Genomic DNA, 17,294 nt, shown 5'->3' with positions numbered 1-17,294 from the left:
ATAAACTATACTTGTTTAACACTCACATTAGTTCACAATCCAGTTTGAAAACCATGTTAGTCTATGCTACTCACAATACAGGTACAAATAAAATACACAAGCCTTAACAGGACTCAGGTGTCTTAATTACTAATCCAATACTTTTTTCCTTGCACAATGCTAGAACAGGTATCACAGTTCATAACCAGAAGTTTCTCATCAAACTCACTTACATACCTCAGAGCAGAATGAAAAGCTACACTGAAGATCATGAGAGCTCAAAAACAGTTAAGAGGAACTGAAACTTTTCCTTTCCTGGCTTCTGTGTTTCTCCTCCCTCTTCCCAGTTCATAGCTGTATTTCCCTCTAAATTCCTTTTCCCTATGCCTATCAAACATTAAGAAGGTGAGGTTCTTCAATATTATCAGTTGAATCTAATAAAATGTTGTGGTCCTACTTTTAAAAATAGGCTAACTGAACATTTCATCATTTCCTTAAAAAGGTTTTTATTTTAATTTTTGTATTGTTACTATGGGTCATTTTTATTTCTTTTAATTTATTTGAGAGACAAAGACAGACACCCCCCCCCCACCCCCCACCATTTGTTTTTTCACTTCCCAAATGCCACAATAGCTGGGACTGGGCTGGGGTTAAAGCCATGAACTCAATCCTGGGTGACAGGGACCCAGCTACTTGAGTCTTCGCCCACTGCCTACCAGGATCAGAATCAAATCCAAGTGCTTTGACATGGGACAGCAGGTGACTCAACCACTAGGCCAAACACCTGCCCCACTGTGGGTCATTTCTAATGGAAAAGACCTCATCGCTACCATCTCAGATCTGGTAGAACATTTTTACAGGACTTTAAATTATTAACAGTATTAAAAGGCTAACTGCTTTTTAGAAGATTATTACTAATTATTTCATGTATAATACAGAACACTTTATTTAAAAAGATTTACTGGGGTCGGTAAGCTGCCACCTGCAATGCTGGCATCCCATGTAGGCACCAGTTCAAGTTCCAGCTGCTCTACTTCCAATCCAGCTCTCTGCTAATGCACCTGGGAGAGCCATGGAAAATGGCCCAAGTACTGAGGTCCCTACTTTCATGTAGGAGACCTGGATGAAGCTTCTGGCTTCAGCCTGGTCCAGCCCCAGCTGTTGTAGTCATTTAGTGAGTAAACCAGCAGATGGAAGATCTCTCTCACTAGCTCTCCCTCACTCTATATCACTCTGCCTTTCAAATAAATAAAATAAAAAGGAATAAACTATAAAGACAGAGTAACATAGGCAGGAAAAGAAAGAGATCTTCCATCCACTAGTTTATTCCCCAAATGGCTAAAAACGCCAGGGCTGGGCCAGGCCAAAGCCACAAGCCATGAACTCCATCAGGGTCTCCCATTTGGGTGGCAGAGGCCCAAATACTTGGGGCACCTTCCGTTGCTTTCCCAGGCCCATTAGCAGACAGCTGGATCAGAAGTGGAGCAGCCAGCACTCAAACGTGCACTCTATATATATATATATATATTTTTTTTTTTTTTTGACAGGCAGAGTGGACAGTGAGAGAGAGAGAGACAGAGAGAAAGGTCTTCCTTTGCCGTTGGTTCACCCTCCAATGGCCGCCGCAGCTAGCACGCTGCGGCCGGCGCACCGCACTGATCCGATGGCAGGAGCCAGGTGCTTCTCCTGGTCTCCCATGGGGTGCAGGGCCCAAGCACTTGGGCCATCCTCCACTGCACTCCCGGGCCACAGCAGAGAGCTGGCCTGGAAGAAGGGCAACTGGGATAGAATCCGGTGCCCCGACCGGGACTAGAACCTGGTGTGCCGGCGCCGCAAGGCGGAGGATTAGCCTAGTGAGCCACGGCGCCGGCTAAATATTTATTCTTAGCCGGCGCTGTGGCTCACTAGGCTAATCCTCTGCCTATGGCACCGGCACCCCAGGTTCTAGTCCCGGTTGGGGCGCCAGGTACTAGTCCTGGTTGCTCCTCTTCCAGCCCAGCTCTCTGCTGTGGCCCAGGAGGGGCAGAATCCGGCGCCCCGACCAGGACTAGAACCCGGTGTGCCGATGCTGCAAGGCAGAGGATTAGCCTAGTGAGCCGCGGTGCTGGCTCAAACCTGCACTCTATTATGTGATCCAAAATTAGAAGCACCAGCTTGACCCACTGCGCCACACACTGGCCCTTGGAATACTTTTAGAAACTAAGGGTCTGTGCTTGCTTTGGCAGTACATACACTAAAATTGGAATGAAGCTAAGAGCCTGAGTTTTTTTTTTTTTTTTCTTTATTCCTGTTTAAATCATTACTGACTGCTGTTGTTTTTCATACAGTACCAGAGAAATTCAGATAATCACTAAAAATATTAAAATAGATTCAGGTTTGAATTCTCTGACATTGTATGATCTTGGGCATATTATTAAATTCTAAACCTGAATATGCTCATCTGCAACAGAGTAAATGGTTAGCCTGTTTTATAATAATTAGTAACACTGAAATCATAAGATTCAAATCATTAACATCAAGGAAAACTACACATTTTTCAAAAACTTATTTAAAATCATTCTCTTAGCTGGAACTTTTAAACATAAGCAAAATTGGTTTGCCCAAGGTTTTAATTAGAAAACACAACCTGTTCAAAATCCAAGTTCAACAAGTTAATCCATTTGTAAAGCATACCATTAAATATATCCCATAAGAGAACATTTATTCCTGGGATAAAAACTATATTATGTGTGAATGAGAGAACTTCAAATAAAAATAAGTCTAAAAAAGATTACAAAACAGTTTCCCACGGATTTTCTTTAAATAGTGTGCTTATCTAACACACAGAAATCATTGTGACAACTTCTCAATTTGTATCGTTATTGAATAATATAAACAGCAAGAATATGAGTCAGAAGTCCTGCATACTCACTATTTAGGGACTCTTAACTTCTCAGAATCTATTTCCTTGGCTAAAGACATGTTACCTGGCATCATCCTGTAAGAATCAATTTTTAAAAATTAGGGGCCGGCGCTGTGGCAAAGAAGGAAAAGTTGTCACCTGCAGCACTTGTATCCTATATGGATGCCAGTTCAACTCCCAGCTGCTCCACTTCTGATCCACTCCTAATGCGCCTGGGAAAGCAGTGGAAGATAGACCAAGTGCTTGGGGTCCTGCCACCCATGTGGGATGAAGCTCCTGGCTCCTGGCTTCGGCCTAGCCCAGTCCCAACCATTGCAGCCATCTGAGGAATGAACCAAAAGATCTCTTTGTGTCTCTCCTTCTCTCTCTCTGTAACTCTGTCTCTCAAAGGAATAAATCTTTTTTTAAAAATAAAAGACTCTGATGTTTTCTTTAAATATTTATTCTTAGCCAGCGCTGTGGCTCACTAGGCTAATCCTCTGCCTGTGGCATCGGCACCCCGGGTTCTAGTCCCTGCTGGGGTGCCAGGTACTAGTCCTGGTTGCTCCTCTTCCAGCCCAGCTCTCTGCTGTGGCCCAGGAGGGCACCGGGGATGGCCCAAGCGCTTGGGTCCCGGCATGCGCATAGGAGACCGGGAGGAAGCACCCGGCTCCTGTCTTTGGATCTGCGCAGTGCCAGCCGTAGCGGCCATTAGGGGAGTGAACCAATGGAAGGAAGACCTTTCTCTCTGTCTCTCTCTCACTGTCTATAACTCTCAGTCTCTCTCTCTAACTCTGCCTGTCAAAAAATTTTAAAAAATGTTATTCTTATCCTTAAAAATTAAAAACTCCAAAGAACATTGATACTGTATAGTTGTAAGTAGGTACTGATATAGTTTCACCTCTTTGAGTTTCAATTCTCTCAACTTTACAATATAAATATTAGACTCAGATTTTAAGTATATCATTAAACACTAACAATCCAAAGAGTCTAAAACATGTTCAAAGAGTTTTCAAAAATCACAAGGGTTATGGACATTTGCTACAGTAGTTAAGAACCCATTTGCGGGGAGCCGTTCTGTGGCATAGTAAGCTAAGTCTCCACCTGCAGCACCAGCAACCCATATGAGTGTCAGCTTGAGTCCCGGTTGATCCACTTCCAATCCAACTCCCTGCTAATAGCCTGGGAGAGCAGCGGAACAAATATCGAAGTTTAAGTCCTGGATCTGCTCCCAATTCCAGCTTCCTGTAGATGCACACCCTGGAAGGCAGCAGTGATGGCTCAAGTAGTTGGGTCCCTGCCACCCACATGGAAGACCCAGATAGAGATCTGGTTTCTGGCTTTGGCCTGTCCCAGCTTCAGCTGTTGCAGACATACAGGAGTGAACCAGCAGATAGGAGATCTCTGTCTCTCTGACAAAATGAACATCTCAAGAATCTATGAACCACCATTTCTCTCTCTCTCTCTCTTTTTTTTTTAAGATTTATTTTATTTTTATTTTTATTTATTTTTGACAGGCAGAATGGATAGTGAGAGAGACAGAGAGAAAGGTCTTCCTTTTTGCCATTGGTTCACCCTCCAATGGCCGCTGCGGCCGGCTCATCTCGCTGATCCGAAGGCAGGAGCCAGGTGCTTCTCCTGGTCTCCCATGGGGTGCAGGGCCCAAGCACTTGGGCCATCCTCCACTGCCTTCCCGGGCCATAGTAGAGAGCTGGCCTGGAAGAGGGGCAACCGGGACAGAATCCGGCGCCCCAACCGGGACTAGAACCCGGTGTGCCGGCGCCGCAAGGTAGAGGATTAGCCTGTTAAGCCACAGCATCAGCCATATTTATTTATTTTAAACGCAGAGTTACAGAGAGCCAGAGAGAGAGAGAGAGAGAGAGAGAGGTCTTCCATCTGCTGGTTCACTCCCCAGATGGCCAGAGAGAGAGAGAGAGAGAGAGAGGTCTTCCATTTGCTGGTTCACTCTCCAGATGGCCACAATGGCCAGAGCTGCACTGATCCGAAGCCAGGAGCCAGGAGCTTCCATGTGTCCCACAAAGGTGCAGAGGCCCAAGGACTTGGGCCATCTTCTACTGCTTTCCCAGGCCATAGCAGAGAGCTGGATCAGAAGTGGAGCAACTAGGACTCAAACCGGCACCCATATGGGATGTCGGCACTGCACACAGCAGCTTTACCGGATACACCATAGTGCCAGCCCATTTCAAAGGACATCTGGCTGATAATGAGATCTATTTACAGCTTTCCAACCCAACTCTGGAATTTGCAGGAAATCCCAGCTCCAGGAAGGAAAATTTCCCACCTTTTTTGGTAATCTGTATGATAATTATCTCCTCCCACATACTGCTCCTACAATTATGCTCCCTAACATTCCCAAGCATCTTTGGAAATGCCAAAGTTGTTTCTCAAACAGACAAGACTGAGAGAACCTGCTTTAACCTGTTTTACGAAGCACTATCTTGGCCAGCATGAAAAAATTTAAAGACTTCTTGATCGGACTTGATAAATACAGGATACTAACAAGATTCTTAAGAATGCAGTTTATTCAAGCTTCACAAAAAGAACTGAGGTCAAATGTCACTAATGCGATGTTTTTCCCACTGGTGGAAAAATGTATTCTTCTTTGCTTATTTGCACCAAAGGAGAGAAACACTATAGAAACAGAGAAAAATTACTGCTGAAGAAGGGACTTCTGGGGCTGGCGCTGTGGCATAGTGGATTTAGCTGCTGCCTGTAGAACCAGCATCCCACATGGGTGCTGGTTTGAGTCCTGGCTGCCCCACTTCTGATCCAGCTTCCTGCTAATGCACCTGGGAAAACAGAAGAGATGGCCCAAGTCCTGTGGCCCCTGCACCTGCGTGGGAGACCTGGAAGAAGCTCCTGGTTCCTGGCTTCAGATTGGCTCAGCTCCAACCAACGCCGCTGTTTGGGGCATGAACCTTCCAGCAGCTGGCAGAAGATCTCTCCTCTCTCTGTAATGCTGCCCTTTCAAATAAATATATGTCTTAAAAAAAAAAAAAAAAGAAAAGAAAAGAAAGGAAAGCTAAACAAAGATAAAGACCCATGAGCCTAGGTCTAGAAATTTATATATTCTCTACAAAACACCCTTTGCATTTTTTCCCCTAAAAATTGTTTATTTTATTTGAAAGGCAGAGTTACAGAGAGAGAGGTAGAGACAGTTCCATCCACTGGTTCACTCCTCAAATGGGCACAACAGCCAGAGCTGGGTGGGTCCAAAGACAGGAGCCAGGAACTTCTTCCAGCTCTCATATGTGGGTACAGGGGCTGAAGCGCTTGGGCCATCCTTTGCTGCTTTCCCAGGTACATCAGCAGGGAGCTGGATCAGAAATGCAGCAGCCAGGTCTTGAACTGGCACCCATATGTGATGCCGGCTCTGCAGGTGGTCCCTTTACCAGCTATACCACAGTACTGGCCCCACCATTAGCATTTTTAAAAAGGGGGATGCATATAACCCAGGAAGTCAAATCTGCCATGTAGAGAGGAACCTATATCACATACCAAAAAAGATAAATCTTTCCCTTTGAGTTTTAACTAAAATACTATTTTAATATTAAATATCTAGTGCTACTTACTGAATTTAATAACATAACCATAGTTTATTAAATATCTAAAACAATCCAATTCTACACATTTGGATAAGCAAGTGCTAAGTAAAACAAACACAAAGTAGAATTTTGTCAGCATATTTTAAAGTGCTTTAACAAGCTGTTCCATGCTAAAATATAATTAGTTCATCCTAAATGTATGAGAACAGACATAACCAAGAATGTAAGCCTATCACATCTATAGCCTAATGTCTTAAATCTTCAACAAAACGAAGAACTAAGAGTGATAACTAAGATCTCAGCTCTGTTGAGGAAAAACAGTTTTGGAATTTTGGAACGCTCTATTTTAGGAGGAAACAGACTTCCTCAGTCAAGGCTATAGAACAAGAAAATGTTCAAATCTCTTAAAGACAACATATGTGAAATGACTATGAAAGTGATAATTTTCTTGTATTTCAATTTGCTTAATAGTTTAGATGGCCTTTCAGATTTCAATTCTGAGCTCAAAAATACAGATTTTTTTACTATGTAAAGTTTAATGGAATTTGAGAAAAATCTGAGACATATGAATTTGATTCCTTTGCTAAATTTTGTATTCAAGTCACCCCTCTTGGACAAGTCAAGAGAGACAAACTTCTTATAACACCATTTTGTGGTATATTATCTATTGGTTAAGTAGAACAGTACTGCTGACCTTCAGAGCCTGGGGATTCTGATTACACCGGCAAAAGCCTAATAATTAAGCACTTGCTCATCCAGAGGAAGGAGATGCAGCATTCTGGCAAGTGTCTGAGACCTTTGTATATTCACTCTTTCAGCAAATCCACTCTTCTACCAAATAAGCAATTCTACTACATTAAAAAGAAAAGGTGCAGCAGTTAAGACTCTCACACCCCATATGGGAGTGCCTAGGTTTGAGTCCCAGCTCTGTTTCCAATTCCAGCTTTCTGCTAATGCATAACTTGGGTGTGAACAGGTAATGGTTCAAGTCCCTGTCACAGACGTGTGAGACCCAGGTTGAGTCCCTGGCTTCTTACTTCAGCCTGGCCCAGTCCTGGCTATTGTGGGCATTTGAGGAGTGAACCATTGGATAAAGATCTCTTGTTGGGATGTGTGTGTGTGTGTGTACGTATGTCTCCACATATTTCCACTAAATAAAAATGATTAAAAACAAAAGTAACATGGCCGGCGCTGTGGCTCAACAGGCTAATCCTCTGCCTAGCGGTGCCGGCACACCGGGTTCTAGTCCCAGTCGGGGCACTGGATTCTGTCCGGCTGCCCCTCTTCCAGGCCAGCTCTCTGCTATGGCCTGGGAAGGCAGTGGAGGATGCTTGGGCCCTGCACCCCATGGGAGACCAGGAGAAGCACCTGGCTCCTGGCTTCAGAACAGCGCGGTGCGCCGGCGGCAGCAGCCATTGGAGGGTGAACCAATGGCAAAAGGAAGACCTTTCTCTCTCTCTCTCTCTCTCACTGTCCACTCTGCCTGTCAAAAAGTAAAATAAATAAATAAATAAAATAAAAACAAAAGTAACTAATGAAAAAAGAAAACACTAATCAGAAGACCTTAATAAAATGTTACTGTTGATGTAGGAGATATATATTTATTCTAGGGGAATTTTCCCTGTGGAAAAATGTAAGAAAAAATGATTAATCATGGTCAAAACTCACTAAAGCCACCAAAAAGACAGAAATGCCATCTAGGAGTGCATTTCTTGCCTCTACTATGATCCAAATTGACTTTGCATGCAGGTTCACTCCATGTAATAAGAAAAATTAAGGTCAAAGAACCAAGAAGTATTTTCACTTGAAGGTTCTCTCTATCAACTCTCATAAATAGATAAGAATTTATATAACCATTTAATATCAGAATGAATTCTATACAAACCTCTTTATATCTTAAATGTCACTAATCCAGACAAGTAAATGTTAAAGTCACTTAATTGCAACAGAAGTGTTAAGCTTATATGAGCACTTTAATTATGAGGCAACTAAAATTTCCTGACTTTGAATAGCAATAAACAAGATAAAACATGCATTATGCAAAGTTCAAAGTACAGTCAGAAAAGGAGCAATGTCCAGGCTACAGAGAAGGTAGGCTTTAGCTAGGTGACAAAGAACGAAGCTGGTTTTCTGAGAGGGAGAGAGGGGTGGTTGGTTGTTTCAGTCAGTATTTTCTATACATTCTAGAGTGGATTCTTCTCTTGCTGAAGGAACACCACCTCCTGCCTCCCTCAGGTCCTGGAGTTAATTACCAACCCCTCCTCAACATTCATCTACATCCTCAGCACACTACCCTCCCATCCTTCCCCTTCAACACTGCCTATACTCCTGGGCTCCCCACATATATCAGTACCACTTGCACACACAAACACTACATGGGCAGGCATTGAAAATTGGCTAAAACTCACCTCTACTACAGTACTTGGTTCATTAGTGGTATGAAACCCAGGTAGAACTAGAGTTCTTGGCCGGTGCCGAGGCTCAATAGGCTAATCCTCCACCTTGCGGCAACGGCACACCGGGTTCTAGTCCCGGTCGGGGCTCCGGATTCTGTCCTGGTTGCCCCTCTTCCAGGCCAGCTCTCTGCTATGGCCCGGGAGTGCAATGGAGGATGGCCCAAGTGCTTGGGCCCTGCACCCCATGGGAGACCAGGAGAAGCACCTGGCTCCTGCCTTCCACGGCAGCCATTGAAGGGTGAACCAACAGCAAAGGAAGACCTGTCTCTCTGTCTCTCTCTCTCACTGTCCACTCTGCTTGTCAAAAAAAAAAAAAAAAAAAAAAGAACTAGAGTTCTCCCAAAACTGACACACACATATTAAATCTCTTCCTCTGGGCTCATGAGATTTTGTCTTGGAGGTGAGAGCTGCAATTTTTCTTGTTACACCGAAATAAACTGTATGAAAAATAAATCTAATCCAGATGACAACAAATGCGAAAGACACACTCCTACAAACATTATTAAAGTGTTGGTGTCTAAATTTCCAGACTCTTTTTATGACAATATAATTAGGATAAAAATCTACAGGTTTAGAGTGGGCACATAGCCTAGTGGTTAAGCCACCCACATCCGACAGTGGAGTACCTGGGTTCAAAGCCTGGCTCTGGCTCCTGATCCCAGATTCCTCCTGATGCAGATCCTGGGAGTTAGCAGTGATGGCTCAAGTAACTGAGTTCCTACCTCCGACTTGGCTGACTGGGACTGCTCCTCAGCTACTTGCTGATCCCTGCTCCAGCCACTACACGCATTTGAAGTAAACCAGTTTACAGAAGCCCTGTTTCTTATCTCTTATCTCTCTCTCCACCTCTCAAATGTTTTAAAAACCATTTTTTAATAGCTATTGTTTCACTTTGGATTTTTGTTCCCATCTAACAAGGTGGAAGGCCCTTTCAACCTGAGAACTTTGCTTGTTGTTAACTTCAGGAAAATTCTCTGTTGTCAACTCTTCCAATTTGACTTCATCTTTCTCTTTTTGGAAATACTGGTGCTTCTTGATTTATACTCATATGTCTTAATTTCTCCTTATGTCTCTGTGATACAGCTGAGTGAATTTCTCTACTTTCTTTCAATTCATTAATTTTCCCTTCAAAAATGTCTAATCTAGAGTTTAACCTATTTTAGTTTTGCTTTAATTTCACTAACTTTTTTATTTCTTTTATATAGCCATCTATTTCATATCTACCTTTTTTAATTAACAACATTTTTTGATGATCATTATTTCTCATACCCTTTTTTAAGAATCTTTAAAATGACAGTCATTTTTAAATGGCCCTAGTATTTCCATTAGCTGTGAGTGAACTAATCTCCCGGTGGCTTTGTTTATATTCTAAGTAATGCTCTTCCTCATGTTTTCACAAGCTCAGACCCTCCCCCTCTTTTCCCAGTGGTTCTGAAGCAAGCCATCCCCCTTCACAGCCCATGACCTCCAAGCTTGGTGCCCTTGTATTAGATGATAGTGGGGAAATTACAGTTCCTGACACTAAGCCATCTGGCAGCCTGGCTGTGTCTGTGTGCTCACTTAAGGTCCACAGCTTTTTAAAGCAACAGCTGGGAGCAGATGAGTTCAGCCTTCCTTCACCCAGACCCAGCCCTGCTCCTGGTCTCATCAGGGTGTCTCACTGCAGATTTCCCCTGCAGAGCTATTTCCCCCAGTGTCGGAATCTAGAATGTAACTGCATGTTTTCTCTCCGTTCCCAGTTCCTAGAGATGTGTACCTTGTTTATGAGTGTATCTACATGCTTCCTCTTTTGTTTTAAATTTGTAATTGTTGCATGTGGAGCAGAGTCATGAGCCAAGAAGGATGGACAGTCCTATAATAATAATAATTGCTAACATTTATTGAAGACTTGTTATAGGCTAGGTTTACATGAATTTTCTTATAAAATCCTTCTCAACTGTCTTAAGAAGTAGTTAGTGGGGCTGGTGCTGTGGCATATCGAATAATGCTGCCATCTAAAGTGCGGGCATCCCATATCAGTGCAGGTTCGAGTCCTGGATGCTCCACTTCTGATCCAGCTCTCTGCTATGGCCTGGGAAAGCAACAGAAGATGGCCCAAGTTCATGGGCCCCTGCACCCAAGTGGGAGACCAGGAAGAAGCTCCTAGCTATTGGCTTCAGATCGGCCCAGCTCCAGGCGTTGCAGCCATTTGGAGAGTGAACCAGTGAAAGGAAGACCTCTTTCCTCTCTGCCTCTGCCTCTCTCAGTAACATTGTTTTTCAAATAAATAAATAAATCTTAAAAAAAAAAAGTAGGTAGTATTACTTCTCACCCATTTCATAGGTGAGAACGCAGAGTCATGGGGCAAGTGGGCAATCATCCAAAGATCATCAGCTAATAAGGACCAAGAGTCAAACCAGGTATCTGATTCTAGTAACCATGCTCTTAGCCACTGCTCTACTGCCTTCCATCCTGACCAAACAGTTCTATATAATTTTTATTTTCCCTCTTTTTTCCCACTTACCTGCAAACATCTTGCACACAGACAGGATTTTAAAAGTGGAGCCATTTTCTGGGTTTATAAAGAAGCTTATTACCCTCATGTTTTATTTAGTGTTATTCAGTATAGGCCTATACCTAAAATCAGAAACATAGTTTTTAATGCTCATCTTTTTCCTAGAGTCCTTCCCCCATTAATGAGTTTCAAGCACTTCCTTGCTTGCCCTCTGGCTCACTCTCCCTCTACCACTTCTACTTTGCCCTGGTACAAAACGCCCAGAAAAGGATCTTATCAAGACATTCGTGCAAGGGGCCGGTGCTGTGGCATAGCGAGTAAAGCCGCCGCCTGTGGTGCCCGCATCCCATATGGGTGCTGGTTCAAGTCCCAGCTGCTCCACTTCCGATCCAGCTCTCTGCTATGGCCCAGGAAAGCAGTGGAAGATGGCCCAACTCTTTGGGCCCCTGCACCCACATGCGAGACCTGGAAGAAGCTCCTGGCTCCTGGCTTTGGATCGGCACAGTTCCAGCCATTACAGCAAATTGGGGAGTGAGCCAGCAGATGGAAGACTTCTCTCTCTCTGCTTTTCATTCTCTCTCTGTGTAACTCTTTCAAATAAATAAATAAATATTAAAAAAAAAAAAAAGGCATTCATGCAAAGTACTTCAGGGAACTCCTGTTTTCCTTTCCATCATATCCAAAAGCCTTAATCTTAAAGAATTAAATTTATAAATGCAAGTGAAAGGCATGCATTATCATGCCAAAACAAGCAAATTCAATTTTAGGCTACATTATTAAATGTATAGGGTTGGGGCCAGCGCTGTGGCTTAGCAGGTAAAGCCACCACCTGCTGTGCCAGCATCCCATATGGGCGCCAGTCCTGGCTGCTCCACTTCTGATCCAGCTCTCTGCTATGGCCTGGGAAAGCAGAAGATGGTCCAAATCCTTGGGCCCCTGCTCTCGCGTGTGATACCGAGAAGAAGCTCCTGGCTTCAGATAGGCACAGCTCAGACCGTTGTGGCCATCTGGAAAGTGAACCAGAGGATGAAGGGCTTCTCTCTCTCTCTTTGCCTCTGCCTCTCTGTCACTCTGCCTTTCAAATATATAAATAAATAAATATTTTTTTTAAAAAAAGTAAACGTGCAGGGTCTAGTAAAGATACCAGTTCCACTCTATGAAGCAAACATTATTTGGATAACTCCTAAGGACCAGGTACTGTGTAACACCCTAGGGACACATGATCATCCTTTTTCTCTTCTAGTTTGCATATACTAATATTTTCCTCCTATAATCCTCACTGCAGACCATTCCAGAACAATGTGCTCAGTTTATAAAAATAAAATAAACTTCCAGAAAGTTTTCTGAAAGAGAGAAAAGAAATGTGTTTCAGAAGAAGGAATTACTGAAGCTGTTGCTTGGTCACCTAAGGTACTGTTTTCCTGAGTTTTCTACATAATTTTAAAATACTGGGTTAGCAGTAAGAAAGGAGATGAAGGAAAGGAATTAAATTGGTTAGGAAGCAATACTTGGGGAAAACTCAGTACTAGAGAATTGCAATTTGTTTCCTTTTTATTAAAAGTCATGACCCTGAACAATCCTTAACCGTAATGTCTAAGTAGTTTTGATGTGGGCCCTGTGAATTCAACTCTTCCTAACATCAACATCTTATATTTGCTACAATGAGTAAGTGGAGCTACGCCTCAGGAAGATAAGCAAAAGTTGAAACTGTTGATGGATCGACTAGTCTGGAAGCCTATATAAAATCTAAGCAAAACTCAGTCTACATTTTGATACCATTAACAGATGCAGGAACCATGAGAGATGGTGCAGATTTAGGACAACAGATGAATTTAGTTTGATAAACACAGCTCTAAAGAGTCAACTAGCCAGGCCAGTGCTGCGGCTCACTAGGCTAATCCTCCGCCTTGCGGCGCCGGCACACCGGGTTCTAGTCCCGGTCGGGGCACCGATCCTGTCCCGGCTGCCCCTCTTCCAGGCCAGCTCTCTGCTGTGGCCAGGGAGTGCAGTGGAGGATGGCTCAAGTGCTTGGGCCCTGCACCCCATGGGAGACCAGGAGAAGCACCTGGCTCCTGCCATCGGAACAGCGCGGTGCGCCGGCCGCAGCGCGCCTACCGCGGCAGCCATTGGAGGGTGAACCAACGGCAAAAAGGAAGACCTTTCTCTCTATCTCTCTCTCTCAATGTCCACTCTACCTGTCAAAAATAAAAATAAAAAAAAAATAAAAGAGTCAACTAGTCATTCACAAGAAGATACTCAACAGAGAGTTGAAATTGGGTTCTAAGAGCTAACAGAGAAATAGAAAAATCACATGTGAAAGTGTGCAATACAAAGTCTGGATCCCTATATCCTGTGCTTCAGTCACACAAAGCCACCCTTAATTCCCCAGCAGAGGTAGCTACCCCAGCCCTGACTCTAAAAAATAAAAAATAAACATTTTTCTGTAAAGACAGACACCCACTTCATACTTGGTTAAAACTGGGTCTTCTTTCAGAATGCTCAGATGTCTTTTTCCCAAAGCCTACTGAGTTCCCAGAAGGACAGTACCTGGGTCCTACCTCTTTATGTATACATACCCAGTTTTTAGCAGCATGCCTAAAATAGCACGCACTTGAAAGACAGACTGAAAGAGCAGACTTGGCATGTGCTCAACAAGCCGTGGAAGGCGTTGTATCCTCTTAGAGGTGACCGCTGAAGAAATGAACTTGGATGACATTGCCAAAGAAAAGAAAGCTAAGTAGTCCTAAATATAATCATCACAGAACCTCTTAATCTAGGAGCAGTTCCCAAAAGTGTTTCTTGACTTCTCTCGGGTCTAAATACCTCCTGTGTTACAGAGGGATCATTACTTCTACCTCATAGGTCACTGGGAGGATTATTGAGATAGCATATGTGAGTATAAAGCAAGCACCTGCTCTAATGTCTGGCATCCAATTACATTCCCTTCCCTTCCCCAACTCATTCTGAAAACATTAGAGCCTCATTCTTTCTCTGCAACTTTAGTAACTACTATATCCCGAATACCAACCTGGCCTAGAAAACAAAAAACAAAACAGATGTGTGAGAAAGGGAGGCTAGCTTTGCCGGATGCCTTCCTTGGATCAGTTTCTCAGCCTCTACGCTACTGACAATTTTGGCCAATTTTTTTATTATAGGAGGATGTACTGTGCATTGTGGAATGTTCACCAGCATCCAGGAGCACTCCCTACCAAAAACGTCTCCAAACTTTGCCAAACATCCCTGAGATGGGAACAATTTCCCCTGGTTGAGAAATACTGCCCTGGAGCTAACTGGAATTCTCACAGAGCCCTAAATTCTTTCCCTGACATCTGAAAATATCTTTGTTCCCCACTGACTGACCCTACACATTTACACTTAGACTTTATAAGCCATTCTCCTTAACAATCAACCAAAATTAGTAATTATACCTTAACTGTAAAGCAAGTTATCAAAAATTCAGTCTAACTCAAGGAACTATCACACTACAACCTGGAAAGCCAAAGTAATACAGTATAATAAAAGTAAGAACCAATCCCAAAAGGTCTCCATTCAAAATTCGATCTGTCCCAGTATTCTCAAAGGGTCTAATCTCTTAACTTCTAGTCTACAGGTTGCACTGTATTAGTTGCTAAGGAATTTTACAAGTTTTAAATAGACATTAACGACATATAAAACATAGAGATATAGCAACAGAAATAGATATAGATAGATAGATGCCTGTTTCCTTGTTGGTAAATTGGAGGTATCTACTTAATAGGGTTGTTATGGAGTTCAGTTAAAATATATACAGTGTTTAAACAGTACCTGGCACCTACATATGTTAAGTATAAAACAATTTTTATCATCATGTTTAAGGATGCATAAGCAAAGAAAAGCCTATATTGGGTAGTGGTGTAAAAGCAGGCAAATACTTTTATATGCCTACAATGCAGTAAAGCAATAAACTTGTATTCAGAGGCCCTGGGTTTATATTTCTGTTTCTTAACTAATTGTTTCATTTGGGCTTCAATATGCTCATCTGTAAACCAGGAGTAATTCTTGTCTTTCTTAAATCTTTGAGCTGTCCAACAAGGAAACAGGAAAGCACTGTGAAAATTGATCAGCCTCATCTATAAAGATTTATTTTATTAATGGAAGATCTTAGAGTTCCATGATAGTAGGGAAGAGTTCCATCTGCCTCCCAATTCGGTGGGGAAAATCAGTGAAGAAGGAGACTTTCAAGGAAATACTCTAATAAAGGGACAAGTAGGGAAACCGTACACCTTGAACTCAGGTAGGTCTGATTCAAAAGTCCTTGTTTTATTCTGCATATACAAGGATACTTCAAAAAGGTCAAGAAAATGATAATTATCTTTTAATTCCATTTTTCTAAAACATGTTGAAGTGCCATCCTAGTCTGAAATTTTTTAAATAAAAAAAGACATACTGAATTATTATTTTTGTTTATACTCTTGGTATAAGGTAGGCACATTAATCTTTCGAAGTTAGTGGGGATACATTAAAAGCACTGGCAGGGGGCCTGGTGCTGTGGCATGGCGGGTGGAGCCTGCAGTGCCGGCATCCCATGTGGGCAGTGGTTCGAGTCCTGGATGCTCCACTTTCAATCCAGCTCTCTGTGTGGCCTGGGAAAGTAGTGGAAGATGGCTGAAGCCCTTGGGCCCCTCACCCATGTTAACTCTGCCTTTCAAATAAATAAATCAATCTTAAAAAAAAAAAAAAAAAAGAAGAAGCACTGGCAGAGATTTTGTTCCTCTCCTTTCAAAACAGTATGAACACACCACGGTGTCCCTAAATGACGTTTTCAATTAGGAATGAATCAATCTTCTGGAAGCGAAGAAGAGTTGGAAGAAATGGAATTTGTATAATCAGTAGTGTTTCAATAGCTTTAAATTAGTTTGATATGTTTATTTTTAGATTTAAAAAAATCCCCGCCTTCCAACGAACACTTCAAAATCATCAAAGACTGTGCCCCTGCACTTTATGCTTGCTAGGAAGGCAGTTTTTAACAAACGACTTTTTGTTAAGTTGCAACATCAATCATACATGGTGTTGGGGAAAGAAATTCTAAACTGCCGCCAAAAAAATGCAAATAAAAAGGAAAACCAGCCCTTCCCATCCACTCAGCCTGCAAAGCCTCGCAGGTGGGGTATGGGTCCCCGACAGAAGGTCTCCAAAGGTGCCAGTTTTCAAAGCGCGCATGCCTCAGGTCAAGGCACCCTTCCTCGACATTTGTCCAAAAATTCCCAAGAATTCTGTTTGTCCCGGAGCTGGGCAGACGCAGGCCTCCTCCCCGCTTTCCCTCTGGGCAGCGAAGGTGGCTGCCTGCGGACGCGGCTCCGGACCGGTCCTCCAGGGTCGCACCAGTCCAGCAGCGCGGGACGCACGTGGTGCCTGCAAGCGGCTTCAGTTGCCCCCACTACCGCCAACCACCGCCGGCCGCCCTGACTGGCGGAGAGCTGCCAGAACCGGAGCTGCACTGCAGCAGACGGCCGGTCAAGTAAACTGAGAAGGGGACGGGCGAGGGGTCGCGGCCACGCGAGCAGCTCCCTGAGTGACAGGTCGGGCGTGCTGGCCCCACGCAGGCAGGCAGCCGGACACCACCGAACGCCGGGGCTGCGCAACCCCACGTGGGCCCTCGCTTGCTGAAGGCGCCGTCACCCTCCTCCCCACTTCGGGCAGCGCTCACCTCAGCGCTCGCGGCGCCTCCACCTTCAGTTTTTTGGGCTTTGGCTCTTCCTCAGCAGCTGCCATCTTCGCGCTCCCACCCTACTTAGGCTCCACCGGCCGCCCCACCCCCTCGTCTCCCAGAGCCCGCCCCCTCCACGCATCACCGCCTTTTTTCCTCCAAACCCCGCCCCCCGAAACCCCGCCCATTCCGTGACTCTCTCACCCACCACCATTGGCTCGACCCCTGTATT

The 17,294-nt window shown here is 43.8% G+C and overlaps 1 protein-coding gene across 2 annotated transcripts in view; it reads right to left on the bottom strand.

The window, feature by feature from the left end:
* Nucleotides 1–17,161, bottom strand: part of ADK (adenosine kinase) — a 619,463-nt gene extending 602,302 nt beyond the window's left edge. The window contains exons 1-2 of one of the 2 annotated variants that reach the window (XM_062214718.1): nucleotides 17,063–17,161; nucleotides 2,891–2,956 (exon numbers count right to left, since the gene is read on the bottom strand). In XM_062214718.1, the coding sequence (XP_062070702.1) occupies nucleotides 2,891–2,956; nucleotides 17,063–17,127 (131 nt within the window). In that variant the 5' untranslated portion in view covers nucleotides 17,128–17,161. The remainder of the gene's footprint in view (nucleotides 1–2,890; nucleotides 2,957–17,062) is intronic. The other variant, XM_062214719.1, reaches the window with a different exon arrangement.
* Between the last annotated feature and the right edge of the window lie 133 nt (nucleotides 17,162–17,294).

This window comes from Lepus europaeus, chromosome 17, assembly GCF_033115175.1.
Source record: "Lepus europaeus isolate LE1 chromosome 17, mLepTim1.pri, whole genome shotgun sequence".
Classification (NCBI taxonomy): domain Eukaryota; kingdom Metazoa; phylum Chordata; class Mammalia; order Lagomorpha; family Leporidae; genus Lepus; species Lepus europaeus.
Note: the sequence above shows the minus strand (reverse complement) of the source record. Positions and strands in the feature narration are given on the sequence as shown.